Genomic DNA, 12,879 nt, shown 5'->3' on the forward strand with positions numbered 1-12,879 from the left:
GGAATGCGTGCTGCAGGGCGTCACGGGGTCGCGGTCGCGCTTTCCCCGCACTAGCCCGGATGGACGACAGCCAATCAAGACTCAGCTCCCAGCCACTCCGTTTCACCCCACTGCAGCCCTGGACAGCACACGGGCGATTAGATGCGCTCGCATAGGCGGGCTAGCTTATCGGCGGTATACGGGGACTCTCTGTGGGCTCCTCCACCATGATCGCATTCCCTCTCGACTCTGTCTTGACCAAAGCGCTAGGCACCCACCACCTGCACTGTTCCTGCCCCGATTCACGCGTCACAAGGGTACTCCCATGTGCCCGCCAGAGCCTCGACACGCCCGTAGTACCGCATAGCTGAGACGGCGAACCGGCCTTCCCATCCCGCCCATTCCTCCCATTCCTCCGCCACCAGCGACTGCGCGCAAACCATGATGGACACAACCGATCGCGGGAGCTTATACGAGCACGACATCCCGTCGCTGAGCGCGTCGCTCGAAGCCTTCGACCCGGAGCGCAGCATGCACTCGGCCTACAGCGGGCGCTCCAACATGCATTCGTCGCGCTGGAGCGTGCCCCAGGACGAGGTCGACAGTGAAACCGAGTCGGACGGGCCATGGGCGCCACCAGCATGGCAAAAGTCGCAATCCAGCAATCACTGGTACAGAAAGTCGCTGCTTGGTGAAAGCGCCATGCGCAACAGCCCGTCCAAGTCGCCGTTTGAGTACCGCACCGATCGCGACGTCACACCCTCGCGCATACCACTGCCGGAGTCGCCCTACAAGCAGACACCGCGCACCAGCCCAGAACCCATTCCCGAGGAGGAACAGAGATACATGTCGACCAACATCGCGTCGCGACTACAGAGCCCGGAGGAGGAGCCGCAAGCGAGCGCGGGCGCATTGGCGGGGACCGAATCGACGTTGTCGCAACATGACGACGGGCCAGTCGAGGGCTGTAAGTAACGCGAATCAATGCGCGCTGTTTATACTGACAGCCATAGTCATGCGCTTTGCGTACAGAGGAGAAGCTAAGTTCCGTACAGCGCCCATCGAAGATACAATCACCACTTTCGCGAGTGGCCTTCACATCTTTACGAGGTCAAGAGCCAACCTCATCTTTACTGTCGCGACTCTTTTGATGTCTTACCTATTACTGCATCCCTGGCAAGCCAGTCTTATTCCTGATGTCGCAAACGTCGCCAGCATGGCGAAACAGTTCGAGCCTTTGCTATACGCTTCAGAGAGTGTCATTCCACGGTCGCGCGAGCTCGCAGACGCCAGTATCGCCGTGCAAGACCTGGGAGAGAGCGTCCGTGCGACTAACATGTCTGCGTCGCCTGTTATCATCGATCAGCTAGACGACCTGGGCGATAGTCTCAGGATCCTATCCGAGAAGATTACTAGCTTCTTTACCAACGTAGATGGCGACATGGACTCGTAGGTATAGCCTTCTTGACCTCGTACACCTACTGATAACTGTAGCATCCTCATTACTATGGAGTGGGCCAAGCGAGAGTTAGCAAGTATTCAGGGCCCAAAGGTTGGCATGATTGATACAGTCATCGACAATGTCCACGGCGGCCTCAACGCGATTGGCCTGCTTGAGCGGAACGGCGAAGCTACAGCCGTCGGCCGTGTCGTCAACGATATCCTTGGACACACTACGCAACAGCGGTCGAAAGCTACTCTGCAGCGCACGTTCGACTACCTCCTGACCACTTTAGAGGAGAACATTGCGAACGAGCTCGCGCGCGCAGACGTCCTCTTCCAACTCTTCGAGAGTGTAGACCGCCAATTCCACAACCTCCACCGCTCCGTTGCCAAAGAAGAAGACTCGCTCGCAAACCGCAAAGATGAATTTCTCGCTTCCATGTGGCGCACCTCCATCAACAACAAGATGAAGATCAAAAAGTACGAAAAGAATCTCAAGCTACTCAAAGACGTGCGCGCATCGACACTCATCAACAAATCGGAACTGAAAGTGCATATCCAAATCATTCATTCAGTCAGGGACCAGCTAGACAAAGCACGCAAGAACCTCATCAGTCCTCTCATCCGCGCTGCGCAGAGCAACAGCTTTGGTCTGGACCAGCAATTGAATGATCTGACGGGTACATATGGGTTTTTGAAGACTCTCAGAGACGACCAGAAGAAGAAGGTTCGACAGCAAATGTGGGGCGAGCCCAAGAAGCGCATTGCCATTACTGCTGGTGGGAAAGAAGAGGAGATTGAGGGAGACAGCGAATAATTTGCTCACCTCTAGTCTTTCTCTCTTTCTTCCTCCTTTTTGAATACTGTTTTCCGGCGTTCAAATGCATAGCTTACCTCTCTTGCCTGGCTACTACTACTGCTTCTTTCTTGATCGTTCTAGCATGGCGACTTGGTTAGATAAAGGAGCGGTGTCTTGCTTATACTTATCGCGGCGTCTGACTGATGAGATATGTACCATGGCGTATTGGACATATCATATGTATGGCATTTTTGCCTTGGAGCTTTTGGAGGGAACATGGATGGGATGAAGGGAGGCGTTTGTGTTATCAACAGCTTTGTACAAGCATTACCACTACCACATACTGATATCAATCTAAACATAAATATTACTATGCTTGCGCCCTTGTCGCCAACAAGATCTAGAGTTTGGTACGCTAGAGCTCTGTACAGTGGCTTACATGTCGCTACAGGTGCGGACTTGTTCCGCTTGTCTTACAGTACCTAGGTACCTAACGAACGTCAGCCGCCCCTTGCTGATTAGCACACAGTATGCTTAGGCAGCCAGACTACACTTCAACATATATGTTGTATAGCTACCCCACTACATTGCGGCACAGTTATCGCAGGGCCTCGACTTGAATCATTCCACAGAGAATACACTACACGTTGCATAACTCGAGATTACATCTCCATTTCCACCACCTTTTCTCTGGTCTCTATTCAAAGAAATTCAACCTATACCACGACACGCCGCAAATCCAGCCGAGATGCCCAGGCGTTTCCATCGCTCCAAACCCATGCCCTCCCCTACAATCTTAGACCCTCTTCCCCCCGGAACCCAACCCGTCATCCGTCCAGGGCCCTCAGCAGTAACCTACCATATCCCCATCTCCCCTCCCTCTCCCACTCAACCCTTGTCCAAAACAACAATCTCCCTCCCCCGCCACTCAAAATGGACATCAGGCCTCCACTTCCACACCCAGCACACAGAATACTTACACCTCGTCCGCGGCTCCATCTTCGTGTACCTAGACGGGCAGACTAAGATTCTGAGTGCCGCAGCCGGTGGCGAGGTATGCGTTTACGGCAATTACAAGACTGAAACCGGACTAGTTATCCAGATCCCCAAGTACGCACGACATAACTGGGGTAGAGCGAGAGAGTATCTGGCGAAACACAGACCATATTGTGTCACACCACGTTTTCCGGCTGATATCGACGACGAGGTTGTGGTGGAGGAATGGACGGAGCCGGCGGATGGGGGGAAAGCGCTGTTCTTCTGGAATTTGAATGGGGTTATTCAGGCGCCATCTACGGCGACGCTGCCTCCGCTTCAGCATTTTGCGCGATGGGTGTTGGGGCGTTGGTGGGTGGAGTTTCAGCTGTGGAATGTGTTCTGGGAGTTGGATAACTGGCCTGTGGTGCTGGGATTGAGGAATATGTTGGGGGCGGAATGGTATGGGTGGCCGTTGCCAGAAGGGGTCTATCTGAGGGTTAGACATATGTGGTCTGAGGTGCTGTGGGTTGGGCGGTGGAAGAGGAAGGTGGAGGGGTGGATGGAATGGATCGTCATACTGGTTCTGTTGGGGTTGGCGAGGGGCGTGGGATGGGTAGTGGACATCAGGGCTGTGGAGAAGGAGAGGACGCCAGCGGCCTTATGGGAGTACCAGAGAAAGGGATTTAGGGGTTGAGGCATGGGATCGGACGTCTTGAACTATTGTAAAGATGTTTTGAAATCTGGATATGTCCTACCAACGCCGCTCCAATCGTGTGTGAAGTATGCAGGCCATAACGCTCCGTCCTCGTATCCATACCCGTCCGTACCTGACGTCTCTTTCTTAACCAAAACGACCATATTCCAAGTCTCCCTCTCCACTCCGCATCTCTAGATGAGATGCTTGCTCCTGAAGTAGGCGCGGAGGTATACAACCTGCCAAGCCCCAAGTCCAACCAACATACCCATAGTGCCCAGCGCAAACCACTTGACCCGCTCATTGGTGCTCTCATTGGTATCACGCAGCTTCTGCTCGCGACTCCTCAGGTAATCCATCTCGGTGACAATCTCGCCAACCGTCTCCTCGATCCTCCTAAGTTCAGCTTCTACAGGCTTCAGCTTGTCGACGGCTTGGATGGCGTTCCAGTCCTTGGCGTCGGCGCCAATGTCAATGTCGAGCTCAACGTGGCGGGGTGCGATGTTCTTGGACGAGCCGGACGAGGTGAAGATGTTCTCGAAGCATACGTCGAAGGCCGAGTCGGCGTGCGAGGTGAAGGCGTAGCGGTTCTCGCCCACTACGTCTTTGGGACGGTGGTAGTCGTTGCCCATTGCGTCGCGGATCTGTTTGTCGTTGTCAGTAACGTCTCCAGGCAGTATAATGCTCGCATGATGCTAGGTTTGTTGACATGGCGCTGGAATTGCAACGTACATGCATATCCACTCTCTGTCCATCTCCGCGGTATCCATCCAGAATCGCCGTGACAACCACCAACTGGTCCTTGGCAACAAAGTTCCTAACGCATCGCTCGTACTTGGCCGAGTCGTGTGGTGCGACGGGGTGGAGGTCGAATTTCAGGGCCGCGGCGAGGGGGAGGATTGCCAGCAGCACGCAGCTGAGAAGACGTGCTAACCGGTCCATGCTGGATTGGGGATGTGTGGAGAGCTGCAGCGCTTGCGGACTCGAGTTGTTGCCCTCTTGGTGGCTCCGCGAAATGTACAGCTGTCGCAAGACCGCGCGGAAGGACAGATGGTCCGATTGTAAGCTAGCGCGGAGTGGGGAAGGCGCGTGCGGACCCTGAAGCAGAACACATGGGCAGCGACTGGGAGGAGCGTCTCGCCATCACTCTTCCAGCTTCACTATGTTGAGACGACCACATATTCGCGCTAACTTGACAGAAGTCTGATGATACAGTTTTAGAAAGCTTATCGAAACTAGACTATTTCGCAACGGCGTTAACCCATATCAACGCCAACCCGTCGCTGAGAACGCTCAAAAGACATATCCTACAGTACGACAACAAGCTTCTTACCAAGCGGTAGTACCGCCATCCAGCTTCAGATCGTGCCCAGTCATGTAGCTGCTGGCCTTGCTCAACATGAACAGTCCCGCAGCCTTGTACTCCTCAGGAGTGCTGAGCCTGCCCAACATGCTGTTGTTCTCCCATTCCTCGCGGGAGGCCTCGCCCTTGTCGAAGTTGGCTTGCACCATCGGCGTGACGATATGGCCTGGGCTCAATGAGTTCACTCGGATACCCCCTGAGCCATCTGGATTCTTTCGCCCCCACTCCATGGCCAGGTTCCGTGCCAGCTGCACCACCGCCGCCTTGGACGAGTTGTAAACGGGCGCGATGAAGCCTCGGTTGGCAATGGTGCCACTCATGCTTGCGACCAGGCAGATCGAGCCTTGGATCTTGTATTCCATCATCTGACGGGCGCATTCTCGGGCTGCTAGGAACACGCCGGTATAGTTTACGTCGAGCATCTTCGCGATGTCTTCCTTCTTGAAGTCGATCGCGGGTGTGACTTGCTGGATGCCGGCAGCTGGAGAAGGGATGGTTAGCATTGGAGTTCCAAAGTATTTGAAGAATTCCGTACCTGCAATGAGGCCGTCAAGCCTTTGGTGTTCCGAGGCAATGTCGCCAATGCACTTTCGCATCGCCTGCTCGTCTGTAACGTCCACCCTATGGTACTGCAGACCTGCACCGATGTTGCTCTTGAGACGGCCCTGAGCCTCTTGGAATGCTTGAGGGGGCTCTGGTAACCGGTCGAGACAATGCACCTTGCCACCAGCCTCTACGAGCCCTTCGGCCATGCATAGGCCTAATCCACGGCCTCCACCTGTTGATACGTTAACACGGGTTACAAAGGCATATTGTCTGCTCTAGAGATGGGAGGAGGACGGCATGCTGCACCTGTAACCACGAACACTTTTCCATCGAGGTCGAACTGGCTAAACCGCTTCTCTCCAACAGTCTCATGTTTTTCGTATGGAACTTGAGGATAGGTTGCGTCTTGGTGTGAAGCGAGACCTCGACGCTGAAGAGGGGTCGTGCAAGGCTGAAGTCGGAACGCAGGTGGCGCTGGGCGCGCGAAACGTCGAAGCAACATTCTCGAAGACCGGAAAGCTGCCATGACTGATGTTGTGTATTCGCAGACTGATAGTTGAAAGTAAGAAGACAAGACGAGAGGAAACACAATGTTGAGCGACAAGCCAGGGCGCTCCTGTGCTGACATGTATATGTCACACAGGCATGATGTAATTGCAGCTCATACGCGTACCTCCCCTTCCTTCACCTTGGCTGACCGACAAAGCATCGTGACTTCCGCGGCGACCCAGCCGCACGATTCGTTGAGACCCCAGATGAGCGCCGCTGCGAATGAGCAGGGCAAAAGCTTGACACTAGGCGCGTGACGGAAACACGGCATAAGATTTAGTAACGATTAGCTTACTGGGCTTGCCACCCAGACGTACGAGCATCAATCTCACGATGTTGGCACCTGCAGGCACGGCTGGCCTGCGTGGTCTGAGTGGGTCGCGCCTGTTCCCAACCGGTATCCGGAATGCGGGGCTGTGGAGACACAGGGCTGGGTGGTAGTCGTGTTGATTGGTTGCGGATAGTGTCGCCAACACGCCAGAGGTACATCATTCTGAGCGAACATCGATATGTTGGTAGTTGATGCGTTATCTAAGATGGAGAAGTTTTCATTTTCCCATGATAAGAGCCTGACCGCGTAGCATGCACGGCCGTGGTAGCGGTTGCTGTGGAGAAAATACTCCACTTTGCCATGGGATTCACGTCAGGCTTTCGCAGCGTCCCTTGCATTGCAGGATTCATTTTCCACGATAGAATGGCCTGGACAGCTCGAGAAGCGATCACATCGTGATTTGGTTGACCGGGCTTACTCAGTTGAGAAGCACACGTACTTGCACAATGCAACACAGCGCGCTACACAAATCATACCGTTGCTATCTAAGCAAGCTTGACCTGGACCTACGGGTTGCTAGATACATGAGTATGACGGTGTAACAATGAATGGTTGGAGGCAAAACGCGCCATTTTTGCGCAATCCGCAAAGCTTTTAATCAAATATTGCAGTGTTTCTAGGCAGTGATAAAGCTTTTAACTATGAGTCACGAACGCTTTCTGCATCCATTACATGCAGCGTGTGTGCAAATACTCATTGCATCTATTCTGGCAGATTAGTGTTTGCGGACCAAGTGACAGTTCCAAGAACTTCTCTAGTCGAGATGGCTATTCTCTCGTTACACCCATCTTTCTGCCGCTTATCTTATGGTTAATACCACGATGTGATTCTACACACTCTGATGTTTTGTCTGAGCAAATTTCCATTTTTTGGAGGGATGAGAACCTCTTGGGATCCTAGGAGGCCGATCAAATGCCACGGAACCTGAATCGATGCTCATGATACTGTACATGCTTTTACGGCGCACAGTTGGTCTTGAAATTGTAAACTTTTTCGCATGCTGTGCTTCAGTGTTGCACTTTCTTATGATTTCATATTGCTGCTACCCCATGACTGTTCTCAAGTGCGATCACTAAATTGACAACGCAGGCTCTAGACATCCAGATCATGAATGCGGTGTTGAGGCTCTATATCGAGTGCATCGGAAAGTTTCTTGGGGTCCTAAGTGTGTCGAGCAAAAACGAGTCGCGGTGGAAACATGAAAATGCAATATCGAATATTCTTGGGTCAAATCCAAGGGGCAAGATAGTGAGATTAGTGGACTAAGGTGGGGTAGATGCAGCATGTCTCGCTTCGGAACGCTAATGCGCCAATTCTCGGCGCAGCCCCTTTATTACAAAACCCGCGATATTAGCGCATCAAAATCACAACCCTCCATCAATCATCTCTTCAAGAGATCCATCGGCCTGATGGTCTAGTGGTATGATTCCTGCTTTGGGAAATCACGTGACCGTGATAAGCCTATTCTGCAGGAGGCCCCGGGTGTAAGTTCACCCATTCAGATTCGAAATCGAACGCAAACTAATAGCGTCTAGTCGAATCCCGGTCAGGCCCCAATTCCTTTTTTTGCAGCATTCTACGCATGAGGAGATCAGGTATGAGTTGCGTGTGTGACTCACATCTTTCTGTTTCATTTTATTTTATTTTTTCATATTTTTAATTGCGCTGGTCTGGAAACGCCAAATGGAGCGGTTGAGCAACACGTTATATTATCGCAACGCAAACACACTGTAATAACTGTACGCAGCTGTATACCTTTATTCTTCGCGGATTCAATATTAACTAAGAAAGGATTAAGGAAAGCACACATACGAGTGGGTTGCATGTGACGTTTGATCGCTGTGGCTATTGTCGCAGCCTGGCTGCCGCGCAGAAGAGCAATAAGTTCACGAAGTTACTTTACCAATACCTACTTGTCACCAACTTCAACCCCTCATCTCCAAATTCGCGAATACCCCTCTCCTCCACCCGCGTCCTAGTTCGAAACGTTTTCTCAATCTCGTCAGTCTTCAAATTCACCCCCTCATGTTCATACCGCTCTCTCTTCACCAGACAACCTTCTATCGCCCACTTCGGCACCGCTTCCTCAAACCTAACACCCTTCTCCTCTAGCATCATCCTAACAAGCTCCTTCGTCTTCTTCCCATTCATCTCCTTAGTCGAATACATAGTCCTCGCAAAAGCAGAAACAGAATTCCTCACAGCATCATTGCGACAACGCCAAATAAGGTTATTAAGCGCCTCCGCTACATCAGGCACAGGAAAGAACCTCGCATCGAAATGCGCCGTTCCCAACACTTCTTCCACATCGCCCTTGACCTCCGGCTCAGGCATGGCCTTCAGAGCATCAGTGAGATGCTTGTTGAATCTCACGGAGCAGTAGCTAGCACTTAGACTGCATAGCTTTTGTACTCGCTCATTGAAACTCTGCACGCCTTCTGGGAAGACTAGGGTGATTTCGTCGGATTGCGTGTATGCGACTGTGGCTCGGGGGAAGAAATGGAGGAGGTCGGCGCAGGTTGATATCATTGCGGTGTGTATGCGCTCGTCGAATGGGCGCGCGAAGTGCGAGGTAAAGCGTGAGAAGCCATGGCCGTCCAGACGAAGGATGATGGGCTTGTCGAGTGGGAGAATTTGGTCGAATTGTGCTTCGTATGATTTCATGCGCGCTGCGAGTGATAAGGGTTTATCGGTGCGCGGTGCTGGTGGTGTCTCGACGTCGTTGTGGTCTGACATGGTTTCGGTATTAGTGTTGAGAATCTTGTAGGTTGACTGTGTTGGCTGTTGAGAGGTAAGACTACGCCTACCTTCACCCTAGATTAACGATGACTCATCCGCCGCACGTGTTTCACTTCAGTTGCATGATTAGGATCGTTATGGTGGTCACGTCACGATGAAGGACGGATTGGAGGGTATTTCTGAAGTGGCATTATCCCCTACAGTATTATGTACATCATAAAAGCTTCATGCTCAGCCATCCCAATAATTATTCCCAGCTTAAGGCAAGCACGAAAGGATCGGCTTGAGCTTGTTGATGATCTCAGTCTGAACCGCAGCATCGTTCATAGTCGTCTTGTCGTTTGCATCGCCAGGGCTAATGGTAACGTAGCAATCGCTTCCTCGGATCAAGATGACATCCGCCTCCCACGGCAGGCGCGTGCTACCGCACCATTCGGCATCGCGAGCACTCAGAAGTCCCGTGTTGATGCGAGTGAAGATGTACTTGAACTGGCTGGGGTCGCTGCACTTGGTCTCGGATACAGCGGGAAAGTTGACGTTCAGGAAGGAGTTTGCTGGGAGGTATGGCTTTCCAGAGTTGATGATGGTCGTGGTAACGTTCAAAGCCAGATCAGCATAGACCTTGCTGTGGAAAGGAGTAGGTGCGTTCCATGCAGTAGGATCTCCTGTCACGCCAGAGAAGGCGATGGCTGGGATCTGAGCCGTCTTTGCCGCGAATGCAGCGGCGCCGACTGTGCCGGAGAAGGGAACCTGAACAGCAACATTGCTGCCGACGTTCGGTCCGGTCAGAGCGAGTTCAGGCTTTGCGCCGTTCCAGAGCTTGGGGGCAGTGACATCGATTCCCTCCTTGATCGAGGTGACCGGGAAAGAGTTGACGTAGTTTAGGCGAGGGTCTGTCGCGTTCGCGCCGGTTGGCGGGCTTCCTCCTGGGCAGGACGCATGAATGCAACCGTCTGAATCAACGGTTTTCGGGGGTGCGTCGGAAGATCCTGATATAAGTCAGCATGTGTATATGGCCATGACTCGACTACCAACCTCTGCCAGACTGGTTCTCAGCGGGACCAGACAGTACGACTTCGTGACCAGCAGAGTTCAAGACGTCAAAGAAGGTGCGAAGGTTTGCCTCTGACCAGCCGTCATCGTTTGACTGAACGATGCGAACGGCTTGAGCGAAAGGAACTGCCGCAGCGAGTAGTAGGAAGGATCGCATCTTGAATAACGAATGGAAGACGACGAAGCGAATGTGTTTGACGGAGCGACCTGAGACCTATGCGAGTAAACAGCGCGCACCTGACGTTTATAACAACACCCTCCTCCCGACCTATCCTTAAGCCAGCCACAGAGTCCCCAGTCTTGATCCACCGCTAACGTTCCAAGCATTATGCGAGCCGAACGGGCGAACAGAGGTCAGGAACACAGCCATGGCACACGCCGCAGTCTAGTCACAACGTGCGGGTAGCAGCGATCTGATTTGCCCGAGGCTTAGTCTTATCTAGATTATAGTAGTTACATAGGTAGATGCCTATTAGTAAGAATATATCTTAGTAAACTTTGTCTTTAGACACCTAGCTATATTTACTTATCTTTAAAAAGACTTAATTACTATTTACCTTTAACTTCTTTATCTTACCTAATACTACTTTAAATATACTACTATAAGCTACTTTACTACTACTATACTAGCTACTATACTAAACTAGATATTTAAAAAGATTACTAGTAGATAAAGATATAATTACTTATAACTACTTATCTAAGAGTTTATAGGTGTTATAAGTTTCTTTTCTACTATTATCTTTATTTACTAAGAACTTAGAATGTTATTTATAATACTTATAAGAACTATATCTATAATAATAGTAATAAGTATATTAAACTTTAGTATACTAAGTCTAACTTTAAGCGTCTTTTTATTTACGCCTAAGCTTACTATAGTACTTACTTTATACGCTGCTACCTATGTTGCTAAGACTTATAAAACTAAAAAAGAATTAATAAAATAAAAGATATAAGAAAGTAGTACTATAAGATACTATATTCTAGCCTATATTATAATTAGTTAGTATACTAATAAGTAAATAGAATAATTAAGAGGCTAAGGGCCCTATAACTCTTTGCTAGCAGTGCTCCTCGCATAAATAACTATGGTCGTGACATGCTGCAAACATCGGCTTTGGGGCTGTGAGTGGTTGTTGACCTCCGAAACGGAGACATTTCCAAGCCTTTGGGGGTGTCGCCCCTAGCGCCTCGGCTGCAGCCACTCAAATGGGCAGGAGCGTCCGGTAGTCTTTCGCACGTGTGAGGAGCTTAAGGTGTCATTCACAGATTTTGATATGCAAGTAGTTTGGTTCATAGTCTTTCATATATCCGTCGATCGATTTTCAGGGAACCGTTCCTCACACTAACCATATGGGATGTCATCCCGCGCATGTAATCAAACGGCCCGTTCCTCGAAGAACTATGCTTCCATTATTCAATACTGAATCGTTCGGACCGCTGCGCATGAAGGTTCATGCGGCATCTCGACATGTGAAAGTATCCGGAACCCGTGGTATCAATGTCTCCTAATTGCCAGAACGCCTTATCCAAATGCTCTATATTTCTCTGCACTTCGCCAGATCCTTAAGATCTCCATCTCTCGCTCATACGATATGAGCAGGCTTCACCGGCTGCTGGTAGTAGTCGGTCGCAGCACCGCTCTGGTATGGCGGAAGATACTGGTTGTTCATCTCAGCAGGTTGCGTCTGCGAGTGGTATGCGGTATTTTGGTATTCGGGTGCGCTGTTATACGGAGATGATTCCTGAGCAGGTACGGAACCCCCGAATGGGTTGTGCGCCGGTGCGTACTGGCCTCGTTTGGCCTCTGCCTTCGCGCGACGATAACCGATGACCGAGTAGATGAAGAGACCGAAGTAGCTGAGGCTGCGATGTGTTAGTACTGCAAACGACCTCCTGAACTCTGAACGTACAATACAAAGACGCCGAATCCAAGCCCGACGTGGCTACCGCCCTTGCCAATATCCGCAAACTCCATGATCAAGGCGACGCCCCAGAACGCAGTCTGGAACGAGTTCATGGTGAGGAAAGTGCCGGGTTTCAGCGCATCGCGAAGGAAGAGCAGGATGGCGAGAATGTCGATGAGGAGCACTATACAGCTGAAGAGTATAATGACAATGAGCAATCTACTGGCTGTAAGCTTTGTGTCTGCGCTGTTGATGGTGCGATTTACGAGACTGAGGGTTGGATAACGTCTTCCAATTCTTTCACATTGCTCAGCGAAATGCCTACTGCTCCAATGATCAAGAGCATGATACATATTCGCACCACCCAGAAGGGCACGAGAACGCGCTTCTGCCAAAATACCGGTCGTTGCGCCATGGTGAATCGTGCCGCTGGTGACTATCGTTGCTTGTCGGTGGCTAGGTGCAATGTTTGCGCAACAAAAAGAGGAAACCAGG

General features: G+C 51.2%; 6 protein-coding genes across 6 annotated transcripts; 1 reads left to right on the forward strand and 5 right to left on the reverse strand.

Moving 5' to 3' along the window:
• Nucleotides 1-420: 420 nt before the first annotated feature.
• On the forward strand, nt 421-2,239 carry J4E92_008877 (uncharacterized protein; the record flags this gene model as incomplete). The annotated part of the gene is made up of 3 exons (XM_051500227.1): nt 421-946; nt 993-1,428; nt 1,474-2,239. The coding sequence occupies 3 exons, from the start codon at nt 421-423 to the stop codon at nt 2,237-2,239; spliced, it is 1,728 nt and encodes a 575-aa protein (XP_051349615.1).
• Nucleotides 2,240-4,087: 1,848 nt separating this feature from the next.
• On the reverse strand, nt 4,088-4,835 carry ERV25 (vesicle coat component; the record flags this gene model as incomplete). The annotated part of the gene is made up of 2 exons (XM_051500228.1): nt 4,088-4,537; nt 4,626-4,835. The coding sequence occupies 2 exons, from the start codon at nt 4,833-4,835 to the stop codon at nt 4,088-4,090; spliced, it is 660 nt and encodes a 219-aa protein (XP_051349616.1).
• A 387-nt stretch (nt 4,836-5,222) lies between these two features.
• On the reverse strand, nt 5,223-6,101 carry J4E92_008879 (uncharacterized protein; the record flags this gene model as incomplete). Its single annotated transcript, XM_051500229.1, has 2 exons — nt 5,223-6,072; nt 6,097-6,101. The coding sequence occupies 2 exons, from the start codon at nt 6,099-6,101 to the stop codon at nt 5,223-5,225; spliced, it is 855 nt and encodes a 284-aa protein (XP_051349617.1).
• A 2,480-nt stretch (nt 6,102-8,581) lies between these two features.
• J4E92_008880 (uncharacterized protein) lies at nt 8,582-9,418 on the reverse strand (the record flags this gene model as incomplete). The annotated part of the gene is made up of 1 exon (XM_051500230.1): nt 8,582-9,418. The coding sequence occupies one exon, from the start codon at nt 9,416-9,418 to the stop codon at nt 8,582-8,584; it is 837 nt and encodes a 278-aa protein (XP_051349618.1).
• A 261-nt stretch (nt 9,419-9,679) lies between these two features.
• On the reverse strand, nt 9,680-10,631 carry J4E92_008881 (uncharacterized protein; the record flags this gene model as incomplete). The annotated part of the gene is made up of 2 exons (XM_051500231.1): nt 9,680-10,410; nt 10,457-10,631. 2 exons carry the CDS (start codon nt 10,629-10,631, stop codon nt 9,680-9,682), a joined length of 906 nt encoding a protein of 301 aa, XP_051349619.1.
• A 1,432-nt stretch (nt 10,632-12,063) lies between these two features.
• On the reverse strand, nt 12,064-12,799 carry J4E92_008882 (uncharacterized protein; the record flags this gene model as incomplete). The annotated part of the gene is made up of 3 exons (XM_051500232.1): nt 12,064-12,343; nt 12,391-12,568; nt 12,736-12,799. The coding sequence occupies 3 exons, from the start codon at nt 12,797-12,799 to the stop codon at nt 12,064-12,066; spliced, it is 522 nt and encodes a 173-aa protein (XP_051349620.1).
• Between the last annotated feature and the right edge of the window lie 80 nt (nt 12,800-12,879).

The sequence above is a fragment of the Alternaria infectoria genome (assembly GCF_024043175.1).
Source record: "Alternaria infectoria strain BMP 0036 chromosome Unknown scaffold_19, whole genome shotgun sequence".
Taxonomy (NCBI): domain Eukaryota; kingdom Fungi; phylum Ascomycota; class Dothideomycetes; order Pleosporales; family Pleosporaceae; genus Alternaria; species Alternaria infectoria.